General features: G+C 43.7%; 1 protein-coding gene across 1 annotated transcript in view; it reads left to right on the forward strand.

The window, feature by feature from the left end:
* The window catches only part of CMIP (c-Maf inducing protein), a 131179-nt gene that overhangs the window by 91352 nt on the left and 17869 nt on the right, over positions 1-21958 (forward strand). The window contains exons 4-10 of the mRNA XM_054640721.2: positions 4437-4598; positions 5763-5804; positions 8613-8675; positions 10050-10130; positions 13375-13478; positions 14043-14147; positions 14905-15258. Of these exons, the coding sequence (XP_054496696.1) occupies positions 4437-4598; positions 5763-5804; positions 8613-8675; positions 10050-10130; positions 13375-13478; positions 14043-14147; positions 14905-15258 (911 nt within the window). The remainder of the gene's footprint in view (positions 1-4436; positions 4599-5762; positions 5805-8612; positions 8676-10049; positions 10131-13374; positions 13479-14042; positions 14148-14904; positions 15259-21958) is intronic.

Consider the following 21958-nt stretch of genomic DNA (forward strand, 5'->3'; position numbering starts at 1 on the left):
TTCCTGCAGGAGCTGCAGCCTGTCCCATTCCTGCAGGAGCCCCAGCCTGTCCCGTTCCTGCAGGAGCTGCAGCCTGTCCCATTCCTGCAGGAGCTCCATCCTCTCCCATCCTGCAGGAGCCCCAGCCTGTCCCATTCCTGCAGGAGCTCCATCCTCTCCCATTCCTGCAGGAGCCCCAGCCTGTCCCATTCCTGCAGGGGCTCCATCCTCTCCCATCCTGCTGGAGCTCCAGCCTGTCCCATTCCTGCAGGAGCTCCATCCTGTCCCATTCCTGCAGGAGCCCCAGCCTGTCCCATTCCTGCAGGAGCCCCAGCCTGTCCCATTCCTGCAGGAGCTCCAGCCTGTCCCATTCCTGCAGGAGCTCCAGCCTCTTCCCCATCCTGCTGGTCCCATTCCTGCAGGAGCCTCCCTGCTAAAGACTCAAGTGATCCTTTGCAGGCTGCATGTGGTAAAGGGGGAAGAGAGCTAGAATTTAGCAGGCTCTTCAGCATTAGGGATGGCCATTAATTTTCTTTATGTAATGAAATAGTATTTGCTGATGGGAAGACAGGTTCCTGAGAGTACAGAACGTTCTCTGGCTGGCAGTGGCAAAGCAAGGATGAAATTTTGTCATCAAAAAGGCCAACTTCATTTTTCCCTTTTTGGATCAGGTGTGGTCACTCCTTTAAGATGTTCCTAACATGAAAGGTCTTGCTAGGGCTGAACAAGGCAAATGTTCCGTGCTGGCTGATTTTGTGCATTAGAGCCCATTTTCCTTAGCTGTTGACTACATCAGTATTATCATTCTTGTCCAAGAAAGTGGTGTATGAGCAAGGGCTACAAGATGAGGCTATTATAGGATAGAAAAATATATGAAGACCTTACTTAAAAAAGCTCAAAGTTTCCTAGGCTCTCTTGAAGTTTCTGTTGACAGCAGTGTTCAAAGGCTTTTGAGCACTGATGGTAAAAATGACTGCTTATAGATTTTTGTCACATTTCCTAGCTAAATAACTCTAGAAAAGTAATTTTTCAAACATGGACTTCAGTTCTTTCCTCCTGTAAAAGGGGATTGAGACTTAGGTCTTGGAGTTTTTGCAAGACTTAATTAATTAGAGTGATTTGGGAGTGAAGGATGCCCTGTCAGTGTCACTTATTCTCCTCATTCTCCTTCTTCTGGGTACTTAATAAATTCAGTGGTTTTGCATTTAAAGTCAGCATGGCAAGATTTTGGAGTGACACTGGCTGTGTGGCTCTGGCTGGTCAGTAACTAGGAGGGTCAAATTCCAAGTTGGCATATCTTATTTTCACTCACATAAATTTTCACAGGAGCTTTTAGAAACTGGATTCCTACCCTGGTATTTTTCTTGTTCAGGCTATTAATGATAAATGTCGTGTGAATTTTTTCAGCAACTTGAGGGCATCTTTTACAGCTACATCCAGGGGGAGTGAACTCCTGGACTGACATTCTTGTTCTCCATGTGGGTCTTTACCAGGCAGCTTTGTTTTTCAGCTTGTTGAGTGATTGTTGCTCCCTGCTCTGGAGCCAGCACAGGTAGAATGGAGCAGATGGCTCAGTGTTGCCTAAGTGCTTGCTGAGACACAGCAAATTGCTTCTGTAACCCACTGATAGGTTTCAGGCTTTAATTGAGGCTTTCAGCAAGGCGCTCAACAGTGAAAAGCATTCTGCTGAGAAAAACAGCACTGTAACCATGGCCAAAGGTTCAGGACAGCAGAGTTCAGCCCTCTTGGGGATGGCTCCTCTGTTTATTTATTTATTTTCTGCTGCTTTCCCACCATCATTCAAGACTCCTGTAATGCTGTTCACAGGCTGCAGCTCAGTCTGTCAGTGCCACTCAGTCCTTTGTGCTGGAAACGTGAAGCACACACTGATAAGCTTGGATTCTGTGCTTGCAGCAGGCTTGGTGTGTCTGCAAAGGTGGCTGTCCCCTGATGCTCCCCTTGAGTCCCTGCCTGCCCTGAGCAGGAGCTTTGGTTGGTCCTCCCTGCATGGCAGTGGGTAAAGCCCCTGCTGTCTTCCCTCTGATGTACGTCAGCATCATCAGCATTCTGACTTTTAATGGACATCTCTAAAAGGGAAAGAAAACCTCCCTTCCTCCTCCCTCACTCCGAGCAAGACTGGATTTGACAGCAAAAGAAGGATATTTGTGGTGGAGTTGTCTAAGCAGCGTCCTGTTGGGCAAGAGTTCCCTTCAGCAGCTTCCCCTTAGGCTGGAGGAGCTGCTCTGAAATGAGTTGTAACTCACCCAAAAAGGGGCAGCCCAGAGAGGCAGGGATGCAATAACCCAGTGGTCTAACTCTCATCCTCCCCCTGTCCCCACATTTTGTCAGCTTCTAATTCTGCTTTGACTTCTTCACAGTACAGGGCCAAGGAATAGGTTTCAGCATTGGAAATGGTATCTCTTGAGCCAGCTTGGTTTAGTGTCCTCAGTTAATCAGAAAGGAGTTGTTTCCAGTTTAAAAATTGTCTAATAAGTCAGAAAGGAGTTGTTTCCAGTTAAAAAACCATCTGGGTGACTTTAAATTTAATGCTGGAGTGGGTCTAACAAAAAGACCCTAAATAAAGGCACTAGATGAAAAAGAGAAATTAAATTCTATGGTTGAAGTTTCCTAAAGAGTCCAAGAAATCTGTGATGTAGAAGTAGTGCTGGTAGCTTAAAATCACCATTGGATTCTCTCTGTCCCAAGGAGCTCAGAAGAACAAAGATTTTTGTGCAGTTTTGAAATCCCAGCCACATTTGATAATGTCTGCAGCATGTTTTTATGTTCCTTTAGCTTTTCAGTGGCTTAAAATGCACTGGAAGTGTGAACCTGACTGCCAATGTGCTTTTGTACTTGGCATGAATTTAATTAAAAAGATAATTGGATTGCTTTATCAGCCTTGACATGTCAGCCTAGTGCCACTCTCCTCTCCCCCCTCTAACAGTGCTGACAAACCCAGCGCATATGAAATCTGTATTTTTCTGCATTGTTCTCGTCTCCTGTGTTTCAGGTGGGGGTTCAGAGGTGGCTGTTTGCTGCAGAGCAGTAGATCTGCTCCAGGGTGGGAAGGAAGTGGCTGATAAGCAGAGAGCCAGCCTGCTCAGATGGTTCCTGCTGGGGCTGCCCTGGGCCAGCGTGGGGGAAATGCCAGGAGCCACAGAGCTCCAGAGCCAAACAAAGCACACGGGCCCTGTGCAGAGTCCCTGCCTGTGTTACACTCATGGACAGCCCAAAATGTGCAGCTGGAATCTGCAGAGCTGCACAAAATGGGCAGTTGATGTGATTTTCATGGAAATGCTGCTGAGGAATGTAAGATCCCTTTTTAGCACAAAACTCTGATGTTTTCACGTAAACATGAGTGCCCAGCCAGTGCTGTTAAATAAACCTGAGCATGTGTCCAGACTTCTCAACACCTCTTTTTGCAGAGGACCAGGCTCCTGCAGAGAGGGGAGTGGAAGGGAACATGAACTAAACACAAGTGGGGTCCTGACAGTTGCTGTCCCTCAGTGCAGAGCTCCTTCCCTGCCTCTGGCACTGCCTCCATGCTCTTCTGCAGCCCCTCCTGGCTCTCATGTGCCCCTCATGTTGTTTTCAGATGTGATGTTTGAGCACTCATCATCATTTCCTTGAACTTGTAGAGTGCCACCAAGCCACCTCTGGGAATTTGGGTGGGTGGGTTTTCTCTAAAGATGGCTTTTGGTAATATAAAGCAGCCTCTGCTGCAGTAGTTTGTGGTCACATGGCTGCTGAGGAGTAAGAGTTTTCCTCTGCTTATCCAGCTGGTCTGTGGATGGGGCAGTTGATGAAATAGCTTGGACATGGTCAGGGGCATGCAGGGAACTGGGGCAGATGGGGTTAGGCAATCAGGCATGCTGTTCTTGAGAGTGGAAATGCTGTTGTGTGGAAGATTTGGAGACTTAAAAGTTGGCTTCTGTTACAGCTGCAGGATGCCATCATGACTTTTCAGGCTCCTTCAAGACAGAAGATGGTCTATGAGATTTCTTTTTGCTTTGGTAAAATTGAAATGAATTCTGAATATGAATTCACATTCAGAATAAAGGATCTAGAAGAGTGATGTTTTGATGGCCTCTCTCTCTCTCCCCTTGCTTAATGAGTCTCTTAAAAAGAACTTAAGCTTTAGAAACAGTTCAGTAGCAAGTATCTATCTGTTGTTAGCCTGAGGAAAGTGTTTGCAAGAGGAGATGATGAAAAGAAAGATGCTCTGGAGTTAAAAAACTCATTTTGAAATGAAAAGAATCATGGTTTTTCATTGCTTCCACAGAAGAAACTGGTTTAAACATAAAAGGTTTTCTTGTCCATTTACGAGCACAGTGTTTCAGCCACCAGAAAAGGCACAAAACTCAGCACACAAAGCAGCCCCCTTGGGCAGTAGGAAGCACAGCTGCATTCAGGGTGTTTATGGTGGTGTCAGTGTGGCCCTCTCATGTGTCTTGCAGAAGAAGATTTACAAGTACAAGAAGGTGCTGAGCAACCCCAGCCGCTGGGAGGTGGTGCTGAAGGAGATCCGGACGCTGGTGGACATGGCCCTGACGTCCCCGCTGCAGGACGACTCCATCCACCAGGCCCCCCTGGAGATCGTCTCCAAGCTGCTCTCAGAGGTACCTCAGCTGGGCTCCTGTCAATTCCAGATGAGAGACAAACAGTTAAAAGTTTGGGGGTGGGTTTTATTTTAACTTGGGCTGTCAAAATTCTGCCTGCGAGTCTGCTCGTGACTTCTGCTCACTTGAGTGGAGTTTGCACTTGCTGGGGAGAAGGAAAATTTGACCCATGTTACGTGGATTTCTGGTAACAAAACAAGCCCCATTTATCTTGTGTTTGTTGGTTTGGGTTTTTTGGTTGGTTGGTTTTTTGTTTCTTTGGTTTTTTTAATTATCTACAGTAAATTTACATGGGTTTAACTCATGCTTTAAGTCAGTGGTTAAGTTCCCTTTGACTTGCATTTCATTGGCATTGCTTCCATGACCAATAATTTTTGTATCAATATATATATACACACACACACACCAATAAATTAATTATGTAGCTATTTTATTTTTATTAATTCTGATAAAGAAAAGTGTATTTCTTCAGAGTTATCTATCTTCCTCCTATAACATCTGTTTCAAGTATTTAACTTTTCATGGACAGGAATTGTAATGCCAAGCAGGCTTTTCTTGTCTTAGTTCTGTGTGATAGCAGAAGGATTTGATACAAGCAAAAATACCCACTATTGTTTTTTCTTGCAGTAGTCAAAAATCTTAGTAACTCACACCATTGTAACCTCTGGATTGATCATGCTGCTGGAAAAGCACAGAGCAAACTCTTCTACATTGGTGGTAGCATAGGTGACTTCCAGTCAATTTATTGACTTTTCCTGGTTCTGTGTTTAAAGAAAGAATTTTGGGAAAACTGGCCACAAAAAAAACCCCACCACAACAATCCTTTTAATAATTTTTGTAAAGACATACAGCTTGTCCTAAGAAAGCATTTTAGAGAAATGTATTGCTGGCTTTACTTTCTCAACTGGTTGAGACCTCTGGCATCCTGGTGTTTGTGTGCTGAGCTGAAGGAGCAGTGAGGGCTTGCTCCAGTCCTCACAGCAGGCACTGTACCACCTCCTTTAGGAGAATGATTTTAATGCCATGGCTTTTATTCAGGAAATAAGCAATTGAGTCTTGAGCCTTTCTTCTTGTGTCTGGTGGTAGCTGAGGACTGTGTGTGCTGCTGTACCAGCTCAAGGGTGCTCTTGGCTCACTCATCTTTCTTCTATTCAACTCTTTCAGAACAACAACTTAACCACTCAAGACCATGAGAGCATTATTGTGGTAAGTACCTTTCTGTCAAAAGCTGAGGACAAATCTATATTGTTTGATAACAGTTTTCTTAGTGCCTGTCTGTGCCCCAGTGAAGTAGGGCAAATGTGAAAGCCTTTCCACCAGTGCTGCTGAGCTTAGGCAGGAATGAAAACCATTTGTCTATTTTTTTGTGTGGCTTTGTCATTTCTCTATTCTTGTTTCATAGATGAATTACTATAAAGCTTTCTCATCAGCCTGTGTGAGAGAGCACAGCAGGCTGAGTGTTAACAGTCTCTCCAAATGGCCTCCTTAGGAGGCTACACAGCAATATCCATATCTGTATATGTACTTTAAATAGTCCAACCCCATCATTTCCAGATGTGCCCTATAAAACCCTTAGGCTGAGTAGTTTCCTGAGGGGCTGATGCTGCCATATACAGAATGTCTCCATTGCTGAGGGTATGTGAGCAAGGGATTGCTCTTGTGTCATTCCAGTTTAACTCCCTGCTAACTTATTTTCAAAAATATCCTCTTCGACTTTTTTCTTTTTTGTAGGTCACATTTATTTAGCCATAGAAATAAGTGAATCAAATGGCAGCTCTGTTGCTTGTGAAACAAAGTATTAGAGAGGTGGAACTTGGTTCCTCATCACTGTGATTTAATTTAATTTTCTGGCAATTTCCAGGAGATTTTCACAGTAATCTAATCTAGAGCCTCCCCACTACCTGATTATATCACATCTCTGTGACACTTTCTGCAAAATGACAAGGTGGCAGGTAGCTGCTAGTAGGTGTTAATTGTGTTTAACTTCTGTTTAATGTACTCTTTTAGCTGGAATCAACCACTGACATAAATCTCTAAAGTAGCATTTACTTTTCTTTGCCATAACTTTCATTTAACTCTGGTGCCAAGGGTAGTTCAGGCACCCAGTTACAACTAGGGGAAGCATTTTAAAATAAAATATGAGAGGTGGCTCTGCTGTGAGCAGGGAAGGTGAACCAGGTGGCCTCCAAAGGTCCTTTCAGCTCTGTTATTGCTCTGTTCTGGGTGATGGCTTCTCCAGAGCAGGTCCTGTCCTCGTGTAGGTTAATTCCAAGCCATTAAGGAGCTGGCAGTTCCTGGGCATTCAGAGCTCACTGCCATTACCCAGATAACCTGGGCTATTCCTGGAAAGAATTGCTAATCCCGTGTGTTTATGTAGCATGTGGAAAGTACACAGTGCTTGGCCATGCAGATGGGACCAGCTTTCCTTGTCTGGATGGTGCTGGGGCAGATCAATATCCCAATATCCCAACCAGTCCCTCCTGCTCAGGATGGGACACACGTGCTGCCATGGCTGGGCAAGGTGGCACAGCCCGAGGTGGCACAGCACGAGGTGGCACAGCACAGGTGGCACAGCACAGGTGGCACAGCACAGGTGGCACAGCACAGGTGGCACAGCACGAGGTGGCACAGCACAAGGTGGCACAGCACAGGTGGCACAGCACGAGGTGGCACAGCACAGGTGGCACAGCACGAGGTGGCACAGCACGAGGTGGCACAGCACATGGCTGCTTCTGGCCATAAATTTGTGAGGAAAACCCTGGAAAGGTCCTGTCAGGCTGTCACACTTCCACACTGACCGCAGAGGCAGAGCCATGACCTAGGACTGTCTCTGTTGTTATTATCCTGAAGTAAACAAGCCCAAAGATGGGTTCAGGAAAAATCTTAAGCTCAGCTGTTGGATGGGGAGCAAGGATGTTCTGAGCTCTCCCAACTGGAGGGGGTTGTGTTCTCCTTCAATCCCCCGTGGCTGGGCCAGCACCAGAGGAGGAGTGAGCAGTTGCAGAAGGATGGCACATGATAATGAGTATCATAGTTCTGACATGTAACCAAACAGAGCTTTGCAGTTTGCTTGGGTTTTGTTGTTAAAATTCACACTGATCTTGACCTCTGTGAAAACACAGCTGCTGCAAGCAGACACACAGGGCTGAGTAAGGAGATGAGAGGGAGAGCAAAAACCAAAGCAAAGCCTTAGTAAAACCCCAGGTGCCATCCAGATAAAATATCTGGTGTTCAGTTGCTTAATACAGAATGTCCTGGCTGCTGTGTTTAGTGTTTGACATGGAAATGGGTACTGGGAATCCCTGTAAATGAAGAGTGGAAAAGCCTGAAGGCACCACCACATACAATATATTATTCTGGTTCCATTTTCTAGTTTACAAAGGAAGCAACAGCAGCATAAGTTCATTACCCCCTCAGAGGCAGGTATGACCTCCAATGTGTTTACCCAGCATAAGCACATTGGTTTGTGCAGCAGCAAAGGAATGGTTGATCTCAGCTTTTACAAAGTTAGATGCTTGATTTTGATAAATAGGATCTTCCCAGGCAAGAGCAGTGCTAGGTTGCTTTTAGTGAGCTCTTTCTCACAAAAAAAGAGCTTGAACTCCTTCACAAAGGATATGTGTGTGTGGTGGTGTTCAGTTTTTTCTTTTAGGGAGATGTTCTAACTGAAACAGTGAGCCAGATTCATCCTTGCTGTATTACATCCTGAAGCAAAAAGTTCTGCTCCTGTTTCCATTTAAACCATTATAAATAGTGCACTCCTTTGCCTGTTTTACATATTTACACTGATCTAGTTAAAAGCAGAGTTTTCCTGAGGATTCATAGCAGAGGTGTGCTTGAGCTTACTTGTAAAATAAACACATGGCCCACCTCTAATTTCTCCTTTGATGTTTTTGTCCTTTTCTAAAAGTGAGCTTTTATGCCCCCCAGAAAAGATACTTCCCTGCAATATGCTTTCTCCAGTTGCTGCCTTGAAATTTAATTTTTCTCCTTTTTCTCCCTTTCTTTTTAAAGGCAATTGCACCTTTGCTGGAAAACAACCATCCTCCTCCTGACCTCTGTGAATTCTTCTGCAAGGTATCAGAACAGCTTTGCTTTCTGAAATCTCATAATTGTACATGACTGTAGTTCTTTGAGTGGGGAGTTGTTTTTTTTTTTCTGTAACTTCTTACCTCCTGCCCAGATTGAGTTGAGTTTTTGGTTGGCAAGCAATGATACTGGAATGGTGAACAGCTCCATTATGATAAATACCATCATATGCTTAGTATATCAGAGTGTTTTGTCCTGATAGTGTGTGAGAGTTAAAATTTTGAGACTCCCACACCTCAGTCTGGGCACAAGAGGTGTCCTACTGCATGCTGTGTTGAGCTAATGCAGAAGTCACTGCAGCCACTGTGTTCAGGTGTGGGTAACACAGCCCTTATGGGTAATGGCAGTGGGAAGATCATAAGGACTCATCCTCTTCTCTGGTAAATCCATGCTTGTGCTGCATTTTGTATCCTTTATTCATAAACTTCAGAGTGCTTTGGATTGCAGACCTTGTGGATTTAAAAATACTGCTGTTCCTCAAGGCCTGTTTGTGTTTCAGTTTTGAGTCTGCTTAAATTTGCTTGCTGATGACTGGGTATGGATTTGTCAAAGACTCTGGATGCTGCTTGTAATTCCCATCCAGAGTTATTCATCAGCTGCTTCTTCCTACAGAAACTGAGTCTTGCATTTTTATAAGCACTCTTAGGTTGTCAGTAGCCTCAGACTTGATGCATTTTTCTTCCTGATTTGGGATTTTTTGATCCTTTGATCTTTCTCAGAGATGGGCGCCCAATTGTCTGTAAATGTGTGCAATGGGATGTGTATAGTTGAAGGAAGGGAAACAAGTTATGGACTTCCCAGAACAGATGTGGACAGGGTAATGAGGAGAATTTATCTTCAAAATTGACCCTGTCTTGAGCAGGAGGTTGGACCAGATGACTTTCAGAAGCCTTTCCCAACCTAAATTACTCTGTCTGATACATTATGATTATATATTTCATCCTGTGATGGGAGAGTGGGTTGTTGGTACCTCCCAAGATCCACCACAGGTTTTCAGGCTGGATCCCAGAGAAAGGGGTTTGTGACATACACTGCCTGTGTATCATATCTTCCTATTCCCAGCCTCTTTCCTTTTAAAACTGTTGGCAATAAGACCCCAAAATGGTGCATTGCAGTGACTTTTGGGAAGAATGGGGGACAGGGAAGGGAATTTGCAGTTTGTGAGCTCCCATGGGAATCTTTTACTAGACTCCAACAAATCCATAGGAACGAGCAGCGTTACGAGTACCTTATCTCAGGAAAGATTAATTTATCCCTTGAATTTTGCTAATCTTGGGGTAATCCATGCATGGGGTGTGGAGCCAGAGGATGCCCATCCCCAGGATTCCTGCAGCTCACAACATGACCTGTTGCTCCTTGCAGCACTGCCGAGAGCGCCCGCGGTCCATGGTGGTGATCGAGGTGTTCACCCCGGTGGTGCAGAGGATCCTCAAACACAACATGGTGAGTGCTCAGGGGGGCTCCAGCAGTTTGGGGAGGTTTTACTGCCATAACTTCTGTGATCAGCAGCTGCTCTGCTGCCTGTCGTGCCTGTTGGATCTAAATCTGCCCCCCAAAGTGTGAATGCTGCGTGTAATTGTGTGTTACTTCATCGGTGCAGAACTAATAAGCTTTCAGTGGGATCCTCAAAAGCATCTGAGCAAAGCCATGCTTTGAGGGATGTTTCTTTTGGCACCATATGCAGCTCCAGCTCTTTCCCACCTGGCCCTTGGCTCCTTATTTACTCCATGCATGTCATGCAGTTAAAACAGTTTGAAAATCAAATAAATAACGAAAGCAGAATGGGGACTTTGTTCATTTTGAGCTGAGCCCTCAACACTTTTCCTGTAAGACACCACCAGCCTTCTTGGTTTCCATTTTTATTTAGGCCATGTCCAGTGAGTTCTTACCTCAGTTTCCTGAATATCCTTTTACTTTTCTACTGCTTTTCTACTGCTATTCTTCCTTCTCATTACAGGATTTAGGTACTCTGTCATTTTACGGCTGTTCTTACCCAGATTTCCTTCTCATTGCTGATCAATTCCTTGTCAGTATTTGAAATAAATGCCCTGCTTTGCTTTCCACCCTGTAGACCAGATTCCCCTCTCCCAAACTCTGAAAATAGTCTTACATATTCCATATGTAAGATCCATATTCCTTTCCTAATAGAAGTATTAGTATCTGGGGTATTTACCAGCTCTCCAGCTTTTGTGGCATATTGAGTTTCCTGCCAATGTTTTGAAGCTACATGAAGAAGTCTTACTTCACAATGCAGTGGCAAAGAATAACAAATAAATAAAATATTTAAGGCAGTTGATTTGGCTGTGATCTCAAGGATGAACCTCTGTAACTTCATAATCAACTTCTTTTCACTAACATATAATTTTAGAGACCATCTGTTGTCATGCTGTGATTAGCATGAACCCAGTAGAAAACAGTTCGTATTTCTTATTTTTCCAATCATATTATTTAACTCCCTAAGTTTACAGAACTAGGTAGAAAGCCCAAGATGGCAAAAAGGTCATATTCCTGGCTCTGTGCCAGCACTATGCAGACATGTAAACATTTTTGAATATTCTGTAGTGTTCAGTGAAATATTCTGTAAATGTTATTCTTGGATTCCAGACTGAGTTTTTTAAAGCATCCAGAGCTCTTGAGGGGTCTCAAATAAAATCTAAATGCATAGTGTAATGCTTGTATTTGGTTAGCTTCAGAGAATTGGGTATATTTACCATACTTAACATTTGCAGATTGAAAATCAACATGTCTGCACCGCAGTGTGTAGTTGGAGAATTTATGGTGTCAGGTATTAATTGGAGTGGATTTGGGCACTTTACCACCCTCTGGGGACTTCTGTACTGAATAGTGCTTTAGAGAATGTGTGTGTGTGTGCACATAAATAAAGTTACTCTTGAGGGGGACACTAAACTTCATCCCCTCAGGAGGCCCCGTGCAGTCCCTGGGGCAGGAGACTGAGCTGGCTTTTCCCACCTTTGCCTCCAGTTTCTTCTGTGGCCTTTGAAAATTAACAACAAGTTTTGCTCCACAGTTTTCTATCTATAAAATGGGGGAAAGAGTGTCTCATTTATCTCTGATTTTAACATCTCAAAAGAACCAGGATAGGTTTTTGTCTTGGTGACAATACTGGTTGTAGGACTGGAGGCTGTTGTGTGCTGAGTTATTTGAGGAGTGCTCAGCAGCCTCCCAAACCTTTGGGTTTTAGCTGTTTGTAGACTCAGCCCAAGTGTTTGAATATAAACCCTTCTTTCTTTTTTTTCTTTTTATTTTTTTGAGCAAACAGTATTGGTGGTGTGTATTGTTCTGTGCTTGGTATGTGATAGGGCATTATGTTAAATTTTATTTTAGAGATCAGCAATGACATCCTCTTTATGATCTCTTGGACTTTGAGTCCAACTTCAGTTCGGACACCTAGACAGGCTGAAAACTGTCATAAGCAAATTGCAATTGCAAAAGCTCTCTTGCAAGGCATGTTCATGAAATTAATCAAATGTCTGATGAAGCACACATGGTCTCCTGTCCTTGGTTCAGATTGCCAGAAGGAGCTGTTGAAAGTTTAATGATGTTAATTGTAATGATGTGGAATTGCCCACAGTCCCTTTGCTGGGTGAAGTTACCAGGCAGCCATTCAGTACCAGCAGTGACATTTAGGGCTTGAAGGAGACATTGTTCAGTCAGAGCTTGTTGTCAAGTTTTTGGTCATTTTCTCTGGCTGTAAAACTTACCAGGTATTAATGCAGGTTGTGCTACAGAAGAGCCTGAAACCCAGAGCACTGAAACCTTCTGTTAACTCATTCTGGAGTTTATCATCCCTTTTACAGACCACCACTAGTTCATTACCATTTGTGGCATTTCTTTAACATTTCAGCTGCCATGTTTTTTTTTCCAGGCTAACTTCCACAGGCAGCTGGTGGAGGAATAGCTGGGAGTGCTTGTTTGTCCTCAGTGGACCTTGTTCCCCACTTGGAAATTCAGCTCTGTAGTTCTGCAACACCTGTGTAATAAGGTTACACCTGTGTAAATGTGAGGAAATATGCTGTGGAATAACACTCACCAGACAGCAGAATTTACTCCTTTCACATCTAAAAATAGCAGGTGATGTGAGGAGATGCAGGATTTCAGTTAGCAGGTGCCTCTCTGACTGCAGGATTTAAAGAAAGTGACTCTTGAGCTCACCTGTCAAATTCACAGCATAGCTGGAGTAAAATCCGTGGAGAAAAGCCTGATCTCTGGTTTTGTACTTGATTGCTTATTGATAGCATGTCAAAATGATTTACTCTAAAACCAGAATAGATACTCATGCCAGACATGAAAGTATAATATTTTTGGGGTTTTATTTCTAAAAATCTGCAGTTAGGAGTGAAAGCAAAAGCGCTGAACAAAAAATGTATTTCAAAATCAAAATATCAAATGAAAAGTGCAAAACAAATGTGAGACAAAACATAGGTGAGATTTTTTTTGTTTTTAGTTGTTTCATTATACAGAGCTTTGTTTTCAAAATGAGTATAAAGGAAAGAAGAGATTGGAAATGCTGTCATTATTATTGGGGAGAACATTACTTCAGTGTGCAGAGATGAAGCTTGTCAGCATAATAGCAGTGTGAATTCAGTTGTTTGAGCTGGTTTCTTTTGAAAACCCACAGTTTGGATGTACATTCACCATCTTCACCGAGTCTCTCCTTCTTGGACAGGATTTTGGGAAGTGCCCTCGGTTGCGGCTCTTTACTCAGGAGTACATTCTGTCTTTGAATGAGCTGAATGCTGGAATGGAGGTGGTGAAGAAGTTTATTCACAGGTTAGTTACATTTCATTTATGGTGTATTTCCAATCCTGTTTCCATGCTTTGGTGTGTTACTTCTCCCAGCCCTGCTTTACTGGCTGTTAACAGTAGCTGGGGCTTTTTGGTACTGGCAAACAGCAAATAAAAACAAATTAATCAAGTCCCTCAGGCAGTGTTGCTGAAGTCTCTTTTTTAAAATGCTAGTTCTCAGATAAGTCTGGGGTTTTCTAATTCCTCACTGCAAGGTAATGGACTTTGCTGTGTGTACATTCTTCAGATACATTTAGACTCAAAGCCTCTGCAGAATGATTCAAATTAACTTTCAGGCTCATCATGCTCACTCAAGTGTGAGATTTTGGGAGGACTTTAGGGATACCACATCAATTAAACTGATGATTCGGCTTACCCTTGTTCCTAAGTAAGGCCATTGGATGTAGAGGGTTAAAATATCTCTCTGTTATAGCCCTTCTGAAGATCCCCCAAGGTTGCCTATCCAGGTCTGTCACCTCATTCAGCCTGACTGGTTTTGCCCACAGAAACCTTCCTCGCAATGAGATCATCTTGTTTTTTCTTTTCCAGCATGCATGGTCCAACAGGACAATGCCCACATCCCAGGGTCCTGCCAAATCTTGTAGCTGTCTGCTTAGCTGCCATTTATTCCTGTTATGAGGAATTCATCAACAGGTCAGTGTGAATTCCCAGCTGACCGTGTATTCTTCACAAATGAGATCAGTGTGAGATGGGTGTGCTGGAAAACCTGAGAGAAGCTGAACCTTCCTTCCCTGGTACTCACCAAGGAAGTGAGGAAGGGCAGGGGTGAGACCTTGAAGAGGGAGTTGTGTGTAAATCCCTGTGTATCTGCAGCTTTGAACTCGAGCTGGTTTCACAAGTCTGTCTCCGTTATTGTGGAAACTCTGATTCCTCACACGCCGCAGTTCTTGACACATGAGCCAGTTTCCAGTAGACACTGAGGGTTCCTCTCTGCTAGGTTTCCTGTTTGTTTATGCCTATCTGACTTTCCTCATGGTGGAACATGGACAGGGGCTGCTCAGTGTCCAACACAAATTCCAGACACGAGGGCTGCAGACAAATGTCTGGGCATGTACTATAGCCACAAACATACTTGGGCATGGATTCTGTTACAGCTTTGTACAACTTGGACAGTAAAGTTCACCTTTAGACTAAACTGGTCTGTCAATTAAAGTAATGAAAAGCTCAAGTCTTTGTCAAATAGGGGCTGCAGAACAGTCTTATTGGAGCCTTTTAATGTTTTTAATTTATTTCAGTAATCCCATTGCAGAGAGGAAAGCCATCCGCTGGGCCGGGGTGAAATGCAGTGGGAAATTGCAAAAAATTGTGGCTTCTCAGTGTTGCACTCTCTCTCCTGCTCCCTGCTGGTATGTCTGTCTACTGAAATGATTTGTTTCTTTCTGGAATTCAGTCGGGACAACTCGCCAAGCCTGAAGGAAATTCGGAACGGCTGCCAGCAGCAGTGCGACCGAAAGCCCAACCTCCCCCTCCGCCTTCTCCACACGAGTCCTGACCTGGTCTCTCAGGAGGCCACCTTGACTGAATCCCGCCTCAAACCAGTCATTGTCACTTCCAACGAGATCCACGTGGAGGTGGAGCGCAACAACACGGCCAACCAGAAGATGACGGCCGGCGTCGGCAACGACAGCGAGCCCAACCTCATCGACTGCCTGATGGTCAGCCCCACCTGCAGCACCATCAGCATCGAGCTGAGCCCCCAGGCTGACAGGATCCTGGGCTGCTACGTGGAGATCCTCAAGATGCTGTGAGTGACTGTTCTGAACAGCTTTTAGAGCAGTGTCATCCCAACAGTGGTGGGGAGGGCTTTTCCCTCAGGCCTGTTGTCTTCAACATCTGTGGCGAGCCAGCACGTGGTTATAAATCTTAACTCCAGTTCTGGAGAGTCCAGCCTTTGAAAGAGGCATCTGGCACTGCCAAGATGTTCTAAAAATAGCAGTAGGAAGATGAAAATGGAAAGCTTATTTGTACATTGAGCCTCAGGCATTTTACAGAAGACGGGATGTTGGTGCCAGTGGTTTCTGTTTTTGTTCTTGCCCACCAAATATAAATAAAAAAACCCATTTGTCTCCTCCAGGGCTCTTGGGATTGCCTGAGATAGAGCTAGAAAAGGCAGGTCTGTGGTAGGTTCAGTGCTTGTGCAGTGATAGGCAGCACCACTGCCCTGATGTTAGCAGGAGTTGGATACTGTCATTGTTTTTCACTTAGATATTCTCCCTTCTTGTGCTTGTAGAAGTTTTATGACTTATTCAGATATGCTTGTATTAGAGTGGAGTCTCTGTCCAGTTGCTGTGGTACAGTGGACCTGTATTAGGCCCCAGGTGTTCAAAGTCTTTGCCACAAAATGGTGGCAAGGTGGTTCCTGGCAGGCAAATCTGAATATCTTAAACAGGAATATAAAGGAAAATGTTCTTCAGGAAAAGCTTGGTTTTCTCTGGATGAATGAATGAAAAGGAATAACAGAAAAGGTGGACTGCAGAATGGGAGTTTTTAATAGAAGTGAAGCTAAACAACTTTGTTGACTTTGACAGTTAGCTCTGATACTGAGTTGCAGTATGTTTTGTGGCAAACTGTTTAACTTCTACATTAATTATTTTTAAACAGTGTAAGGCCTAATGAAGTCATAGTTGAACTTTCTAGAATCCAAGACATGGGTGAAATCTGGACTCTGCTATAAACCATGAGCGTGTGCCTGCACTGCAGACAAATGCACATCTGGGGCTGCACTCCCAAGGAATAAAATGAAGTCAAACTGCTGTGGTGGAGGATTTTGTGAAGGTTTTTGTCCCACATTTTCATTTTTTCCAAAATACATGGTACAAATTTGCAGCATCACTCTTCCACTCACTACACAGCTGACTTGCAATTACTTAAGCACTCATTCAAAACTGAAAACAGGACAAGTGAATACCAGATACTGTTCCCATTAAATTCTTGAGCAGGAAGTTGCTGTGAAGGCTAATTTTGTATATTTTTTTTTTTCCCCCGTGGCCTAGCTTCTTCTGCCTTTAAACATGATTGCATTAAAAAAAGCACAGCATCTGAGTTTGCTTCATCTGGGGGCTTTTGAGTCTGCACTCACCCAGGTGCTCCATTAAACACGTCGTGTATTTATTCCTGTCCCCTTGACTCTCCCTGTTTTCCATAAACACTGAGCACTCTCCCAGTCCTGGTGCTGGTTGGATGCTGACTCACTGAGCATTGACGGTTTTGGTTTCATCATGCAGCTGACACACACTTACAAACAAATTCACAAATGGACATGTTCTTCCTCACAGTCTCTCCACTTTTAAACATTTGATATGCCAGCTCCGAATTCCCATTGAATTTGCTACGTAAAGAACTCGTTTCACTCCGTACCTTAAAATAATCTATTTTTTTTGGATGCATTTCCTATCTTTTTAAAAATCAAGTTGTTCAACAGCAGCAATGAAAATGGGAATATGTTACTGTTAGAGGTGTTGTAGGTGTGGGGAACCTTTGGGCCCTTTTTCTGCTTGTACAGCAGGGATTCTGAAAGGTGAAAATCCCAGAGGATGTGCACAGTGAGGGACCAGTGATAACACAAAACTGGTGCAACTCTCCTCAGAGTGCCCTGCCAGAGCCCACAGCCTGCTTGGGAAATCACAACCTGTGAGAATATAGGGCAGCTCCTAGGGCAGAGCTCTGCCTGTAGCTCCCCTCATTGGAGTTCCCTTCCATGCCTGCTCATCCCTTGATTTTTTGGGTGCCTGAAAGCAATAATGCAGAATCTGCTTGCTCCTCATTCTGCCGCTGGCTCACTGGGAGGTCTCAGATAAGGCACTTCTAAGTGCCTCGTTTTCCTTATTTGTAAATTCTGGTAAAGATTTTCAATGTTGTTTTTTTCAATGCTGAAAGCAGTGATGGAACAGCATTTTAGAAGGACTCTGTAGTTATTACCCAAAATACAAGATAATGCTGTTGTGATGCTGATTACTTTCATGCTCTAACTCTTCCTGAGCAAAGGATTTCTGTTGCATGAAATACTAATACTGTACTTTGAAAATCTGAGAATATGAAGAAAGAGAGTTGAAGAACATGCCAGTAGGAAGAAAACATTAATTATAAAACAACTGCTATCCAGGAGCTGAGCTCTCAGCGGGCTTTCAGTAAAATAATGTTCTTATTAGTAACAATGGTAAGCCAAACATAAATAAGTTGCTTAGCATTGAGTTTGATTGTTCTTTTAGGTGTCTGACTCAGTATCATCATCAAAACAGGAGAGTCACCAGCAATGATATCTTTTTTACATAATTAACTTAGGGCAGCAGGGAGTAATTTATTTAGGCAAATTTTAATTATTGGAAGTCTAGCAAATAAGAATTCTCAACAGTAGCTTCAACAGAGGACATTTTATTGTTCACCTGACTCTTACACAGTGCTTACTTTTTGGGGGAAACCCTCACTTGGAATATTGATGAAGATGTGATTTAACAATCACTGTAATACTTCACTTTTTGCACAGAAAGCTAAAAGGGCAGTTTAGAAAGTTTGTCTGTGGGGCTCTTACAGCACCTAGAACATCTTTGACCTTTTTTCTAATGTAGTTGAGTAAGAAAACGCAACTATTGCGTACTAAAGGAAAATAGAAAATCATGATTTTGAAGGTGCTGGCAGATGACCCAAAGTCTGGGCAGATTTTAAAGGAGACAGTCTCTAGGGTAACATGCTGTTTTGGTCCTGCACTCAAAAGTGGATCAAACTTCTGTGTCAATATTCTGTAACTCCTTCTGGGCTCTGATAGTGTTACTGACACCAGCCAGTGCCTCTTGAGGGCTACAAGTCTTGAACTGGTGTGTAGAAAATGCACTAAATTAACTGCAAAATTTCTGTTCATCATATTAAATTAGAGGCTTTGAGAATGGCTCAGCATTGCCCAGCTCCTATTTGCATGTCAATGTTTCCATGCACTTGGGAATGCCTTGTAAAGCCAGACTTGTGCTTGAGCAGGGCAACCATGGTTAAAGAAAGTTGCAGTAGAAAGGGCCATGTGTCCACTCCTTGGGCTGCAGAACTTCAAAGTTTTCTTTCACCTCAAGGATCCCACTGGTTCCAGGGGATGGGGAGACATTTAAACTGTCTGCAGTGAAATCTAGGTCAATTGGTTGTGGGAACAGACCCCTCTTGGGGAAGCTCTGTTGGTGTTGTATCATAAACTGTTACCCTTTGTCTGTGTTATTTTTTGTTTCCATGGCTGCCTCCAGTGGCAAGGGTCCGTCCAGATGTCCAGACACTTGTACCCCTCTCTGGGGCCAGTGTCACAACCTGTTTTGGGCAGCCTTGTGTTGCTGTTTCCTGATGCTTCCATGCCAACTGTGAGCAGTGGAGCCCATTTCTGTTCTCAGCAGTTAGGGCAGAACCTTTCTAGGGTCTTTCAATGGTGCTGAATTTTCTTCTTTTAAAAAAGCCAAACAAGTCCATCTCAAAAGAAGGTTGAGCATGAAAGGCACCTCACTGTTTTGCAGATAGGTTTGTGCCTTGTATTGACAAGGGGTCTGATGAGGCTTTTTCTCAGCCTGTCCTGACACCCTGAGCTAAACCTGATGTCATACAATTCAGGGAATTGAACCTAGAGCCAGGGAAAGAAGAGCTCATGTCTGGGGGTATGGTCATATTATCTGACAACAGAGATCTGCTTGTCAATCTGCTCAGTCTGGAGAACAAGCTGCTTCCAAGTAGTTGCTCTTATCCCTTCATTACCCCCAAAACCCCAAGGCCTTGGGGCTTGCAGTGTCTCTGACACACCACACAGCTTTCCAAACACGAGCACCCACTGGAGCTTCCCCTGGCTGCTCTGCATTCCCCAATAGGTCAGTGGCATGCTCTGAATATCCCAAGTGGATTATCCTATGTCATGTTTATCGAGGTTGCCCCGGGCTGCTCGTGTGTTTTGGATTGTTTGTGCCGCACATGACACGCGGGCAGGTTTTCATTTTGGTGAAAGGTGATCCTGGGGAAGGAAAATGTATTATGTTGGCAGGCCAAGAGCGATGATGGCCCAGAGGCAAAGTCACTGCAGTGGGGGATTATTTAATTAATATGGTTGTTCTGTGCCCTGGGCAGTGTCAGGGTGAGGGAGGCTGTGGGCAGGTGATGGCTCTCATCTGTCACCTGGGAGCCTGCAGGTTGGGCTGCAGCCTGGCTGCTCACCTAGAACTGCAAATCCTGCAAAAATCAGAGCCAGGGAGTCCTTCTCCCCCTTTTATCAGGCCAGTCCTGGGATTTGAGCTGTGTGATGAGTGTGGAGCCCAGCGCCCTTGGAAGAGCTGGGAAGGGAGTTTGTCCCAGGATGTCCCTGTGGCTCTGTGCTCCCTCCTTCTCCTGGCCCAGCCTCTTTGTCTGGCTCATTGCAGTGCTTGTTCACTGCAGCCAGAACTAATCCATCTCCCTTTCTTTCCCTGCTTCAAACACTTGTCTTGTGTTAGAGCTTTGAATGGATTGAAAAAAAAGAAAAAGGAAAAAAAAAGAAAAAAGCAACTGTCTGAAATGAAAGAAGAGTGCAGATGAGATGAGCACAGACAGAAGGAAAATGTTTTTGAAAAGGGAATAGGTGGGAGGAGGAGAAACACTGTAGGCTTTTAATAAGTAGTTTAGTTTTATTCTTGTGCTGTGTTTGTTTCATGTTTCCTAGCTCACACTGAAGGGATTACAGCCTGTGCAGATTTTATGTTCAGGTCCCACTCGTGCGACCAAATTTTATATATTTCAATAGGAGATGGTTTCCTTCCTTCCTTTCTTTCTTTCTTCTCCTCCTGGGGAAGCAGACTGATTTCTTTTCACTGCCCTCTCACAGACCTGCCCTGCTCCCCAGCTTTGAGAAAAGCCAGTGACACTGTCCCATTCTGTCTGCAGTTTCATTCCAAAACAACTTTTTTCTTACTCTTGCAATTTCCTTTGAAGCTCAGCCATGAAAAATTGATTGGTTCATATTATTAGTAATCACAACTCTCCAGATTGCTCAAGAAGGAGGTTCAGTGGTGTAACACTTAGCCTGAGATGTCACAGGAGCTAAGCCTCAAAGTGGCTCTCAGCTGTTAACCTTCTGTAAGAAAAGATTTGTAGGTGCTGTATCTCATGTGATATGAAGCACCTTTAACACCTCTGGATTTTCTAACTTAGCTTTTTGACTTCTGAGTCTCCCCTGCTCAAAAAAAAAATCTGCTTTTAGCACTGTTTGTGTCTACCAATAAAAATGTATTGTTTTTAGAATAAAATCCGCTAGGAATTTCTAAAGGGTGTGCGTATTTAAATAAAACAAAATGTCTGCACTGTGTTCTCACACCTGACAAACATGGTAAGACCTGTGGCACTTCTCAGGGCTGCAGCTATAGATAGGTTGCATCAGCTCTCTCCTACAGAGACCTGGTATTTTAACAAGAAACTTTCAGCTGAACCTGAACACAGGCCAGAGTTCTGTGTGACCAACCCATTCAATGTGTCTGTGGGTCAGAAACAAAGAATAATCTTGTAGATAGATTTAATTAATCAAAGCTTTGTTGAAAGAACCCAGAAAGCTCATCTTGGAGATGCTGTGTCAGAGGTTTCCTTGCATTATTTCAGTTTATGTGACTAGCCCCATCCTCAGGTGTGTCATGATATTCACTTTACACTGACTAAATGGAAAAACAACCCCTGTAATGAAGTCCTGCTTCATGTCTTGCTGTTCTGAGACATTAAACAGAGTTGATCATCTTCCTTATTTGTTCAGTGGCTAAGCAGGTGAGGGACTTTTTGTCTCTGGAAAAAACCTGATGAATAGGTGATCACAAAGGGCTCTTGCTGCCACTGACTCACACTCACTTCAGGTTTGTGAGACACCCCCTGTCTCAGGGTTGGCCCTACCTTAGACCTGTAAACAGAATTTTTCATGGAGGAGAAAATTAGGTTCAGTGGCTTCTAGCATAACTGGCATGGGCACGAGGTTTCTTTTTTGGGTTACTGTAACTTCACATGTGCTCTTCTGGTTTTTAATGCACTAAACCACTTTCAGTGGTCCTCATGGGTTGGTTTGCTTGCATGACATAGCACACATTTGTGTAACCTGAACTCACACTGCTCTTGGGCAAGTGATAACTGCTTCCCTGGTTGATTTTTACATCACAATTCTCCATTCAGGTAAAACTTCTCTGCATGTTGCTTCTTAAGAGTACCCTCCTCATGCATTTAAATTTTCTTTTTCTATGAACACATCTTTGTGGATTGTCCAACATCATGTGTGTTATTAGTTTATGCTACATTTCTGTTTTATGTGGTTCAAAAGATGGATGAGACTTTTGGAAATGCATCCATCTTCAATTTCTCTGAGCTAGAAGTTTCCCTTTGCAAAACTGCATTCTTTTGGAACAGTTTCTGTGCATATGTTGTCTGTCTGTAATGCTATCAGTAGATACTGTCCATTTGAGAATATTACACTTTGTTCCTTCCCA

Source organism: Agelaius phoeniceus, chromosome 12 (genome assembly GCF_051311805.1).
Source record: "Agelaius phoeniceus isolate bAgePho1 chromosome 12, bAgePho1.hap1, whole genome shotgun sequence".
Lineage (NCBI taxonomy): Eukaryota > Metazoa > Chordata > Aves > Passeriformes > Icteridae > Agelaius > Agelaius phoeniceus.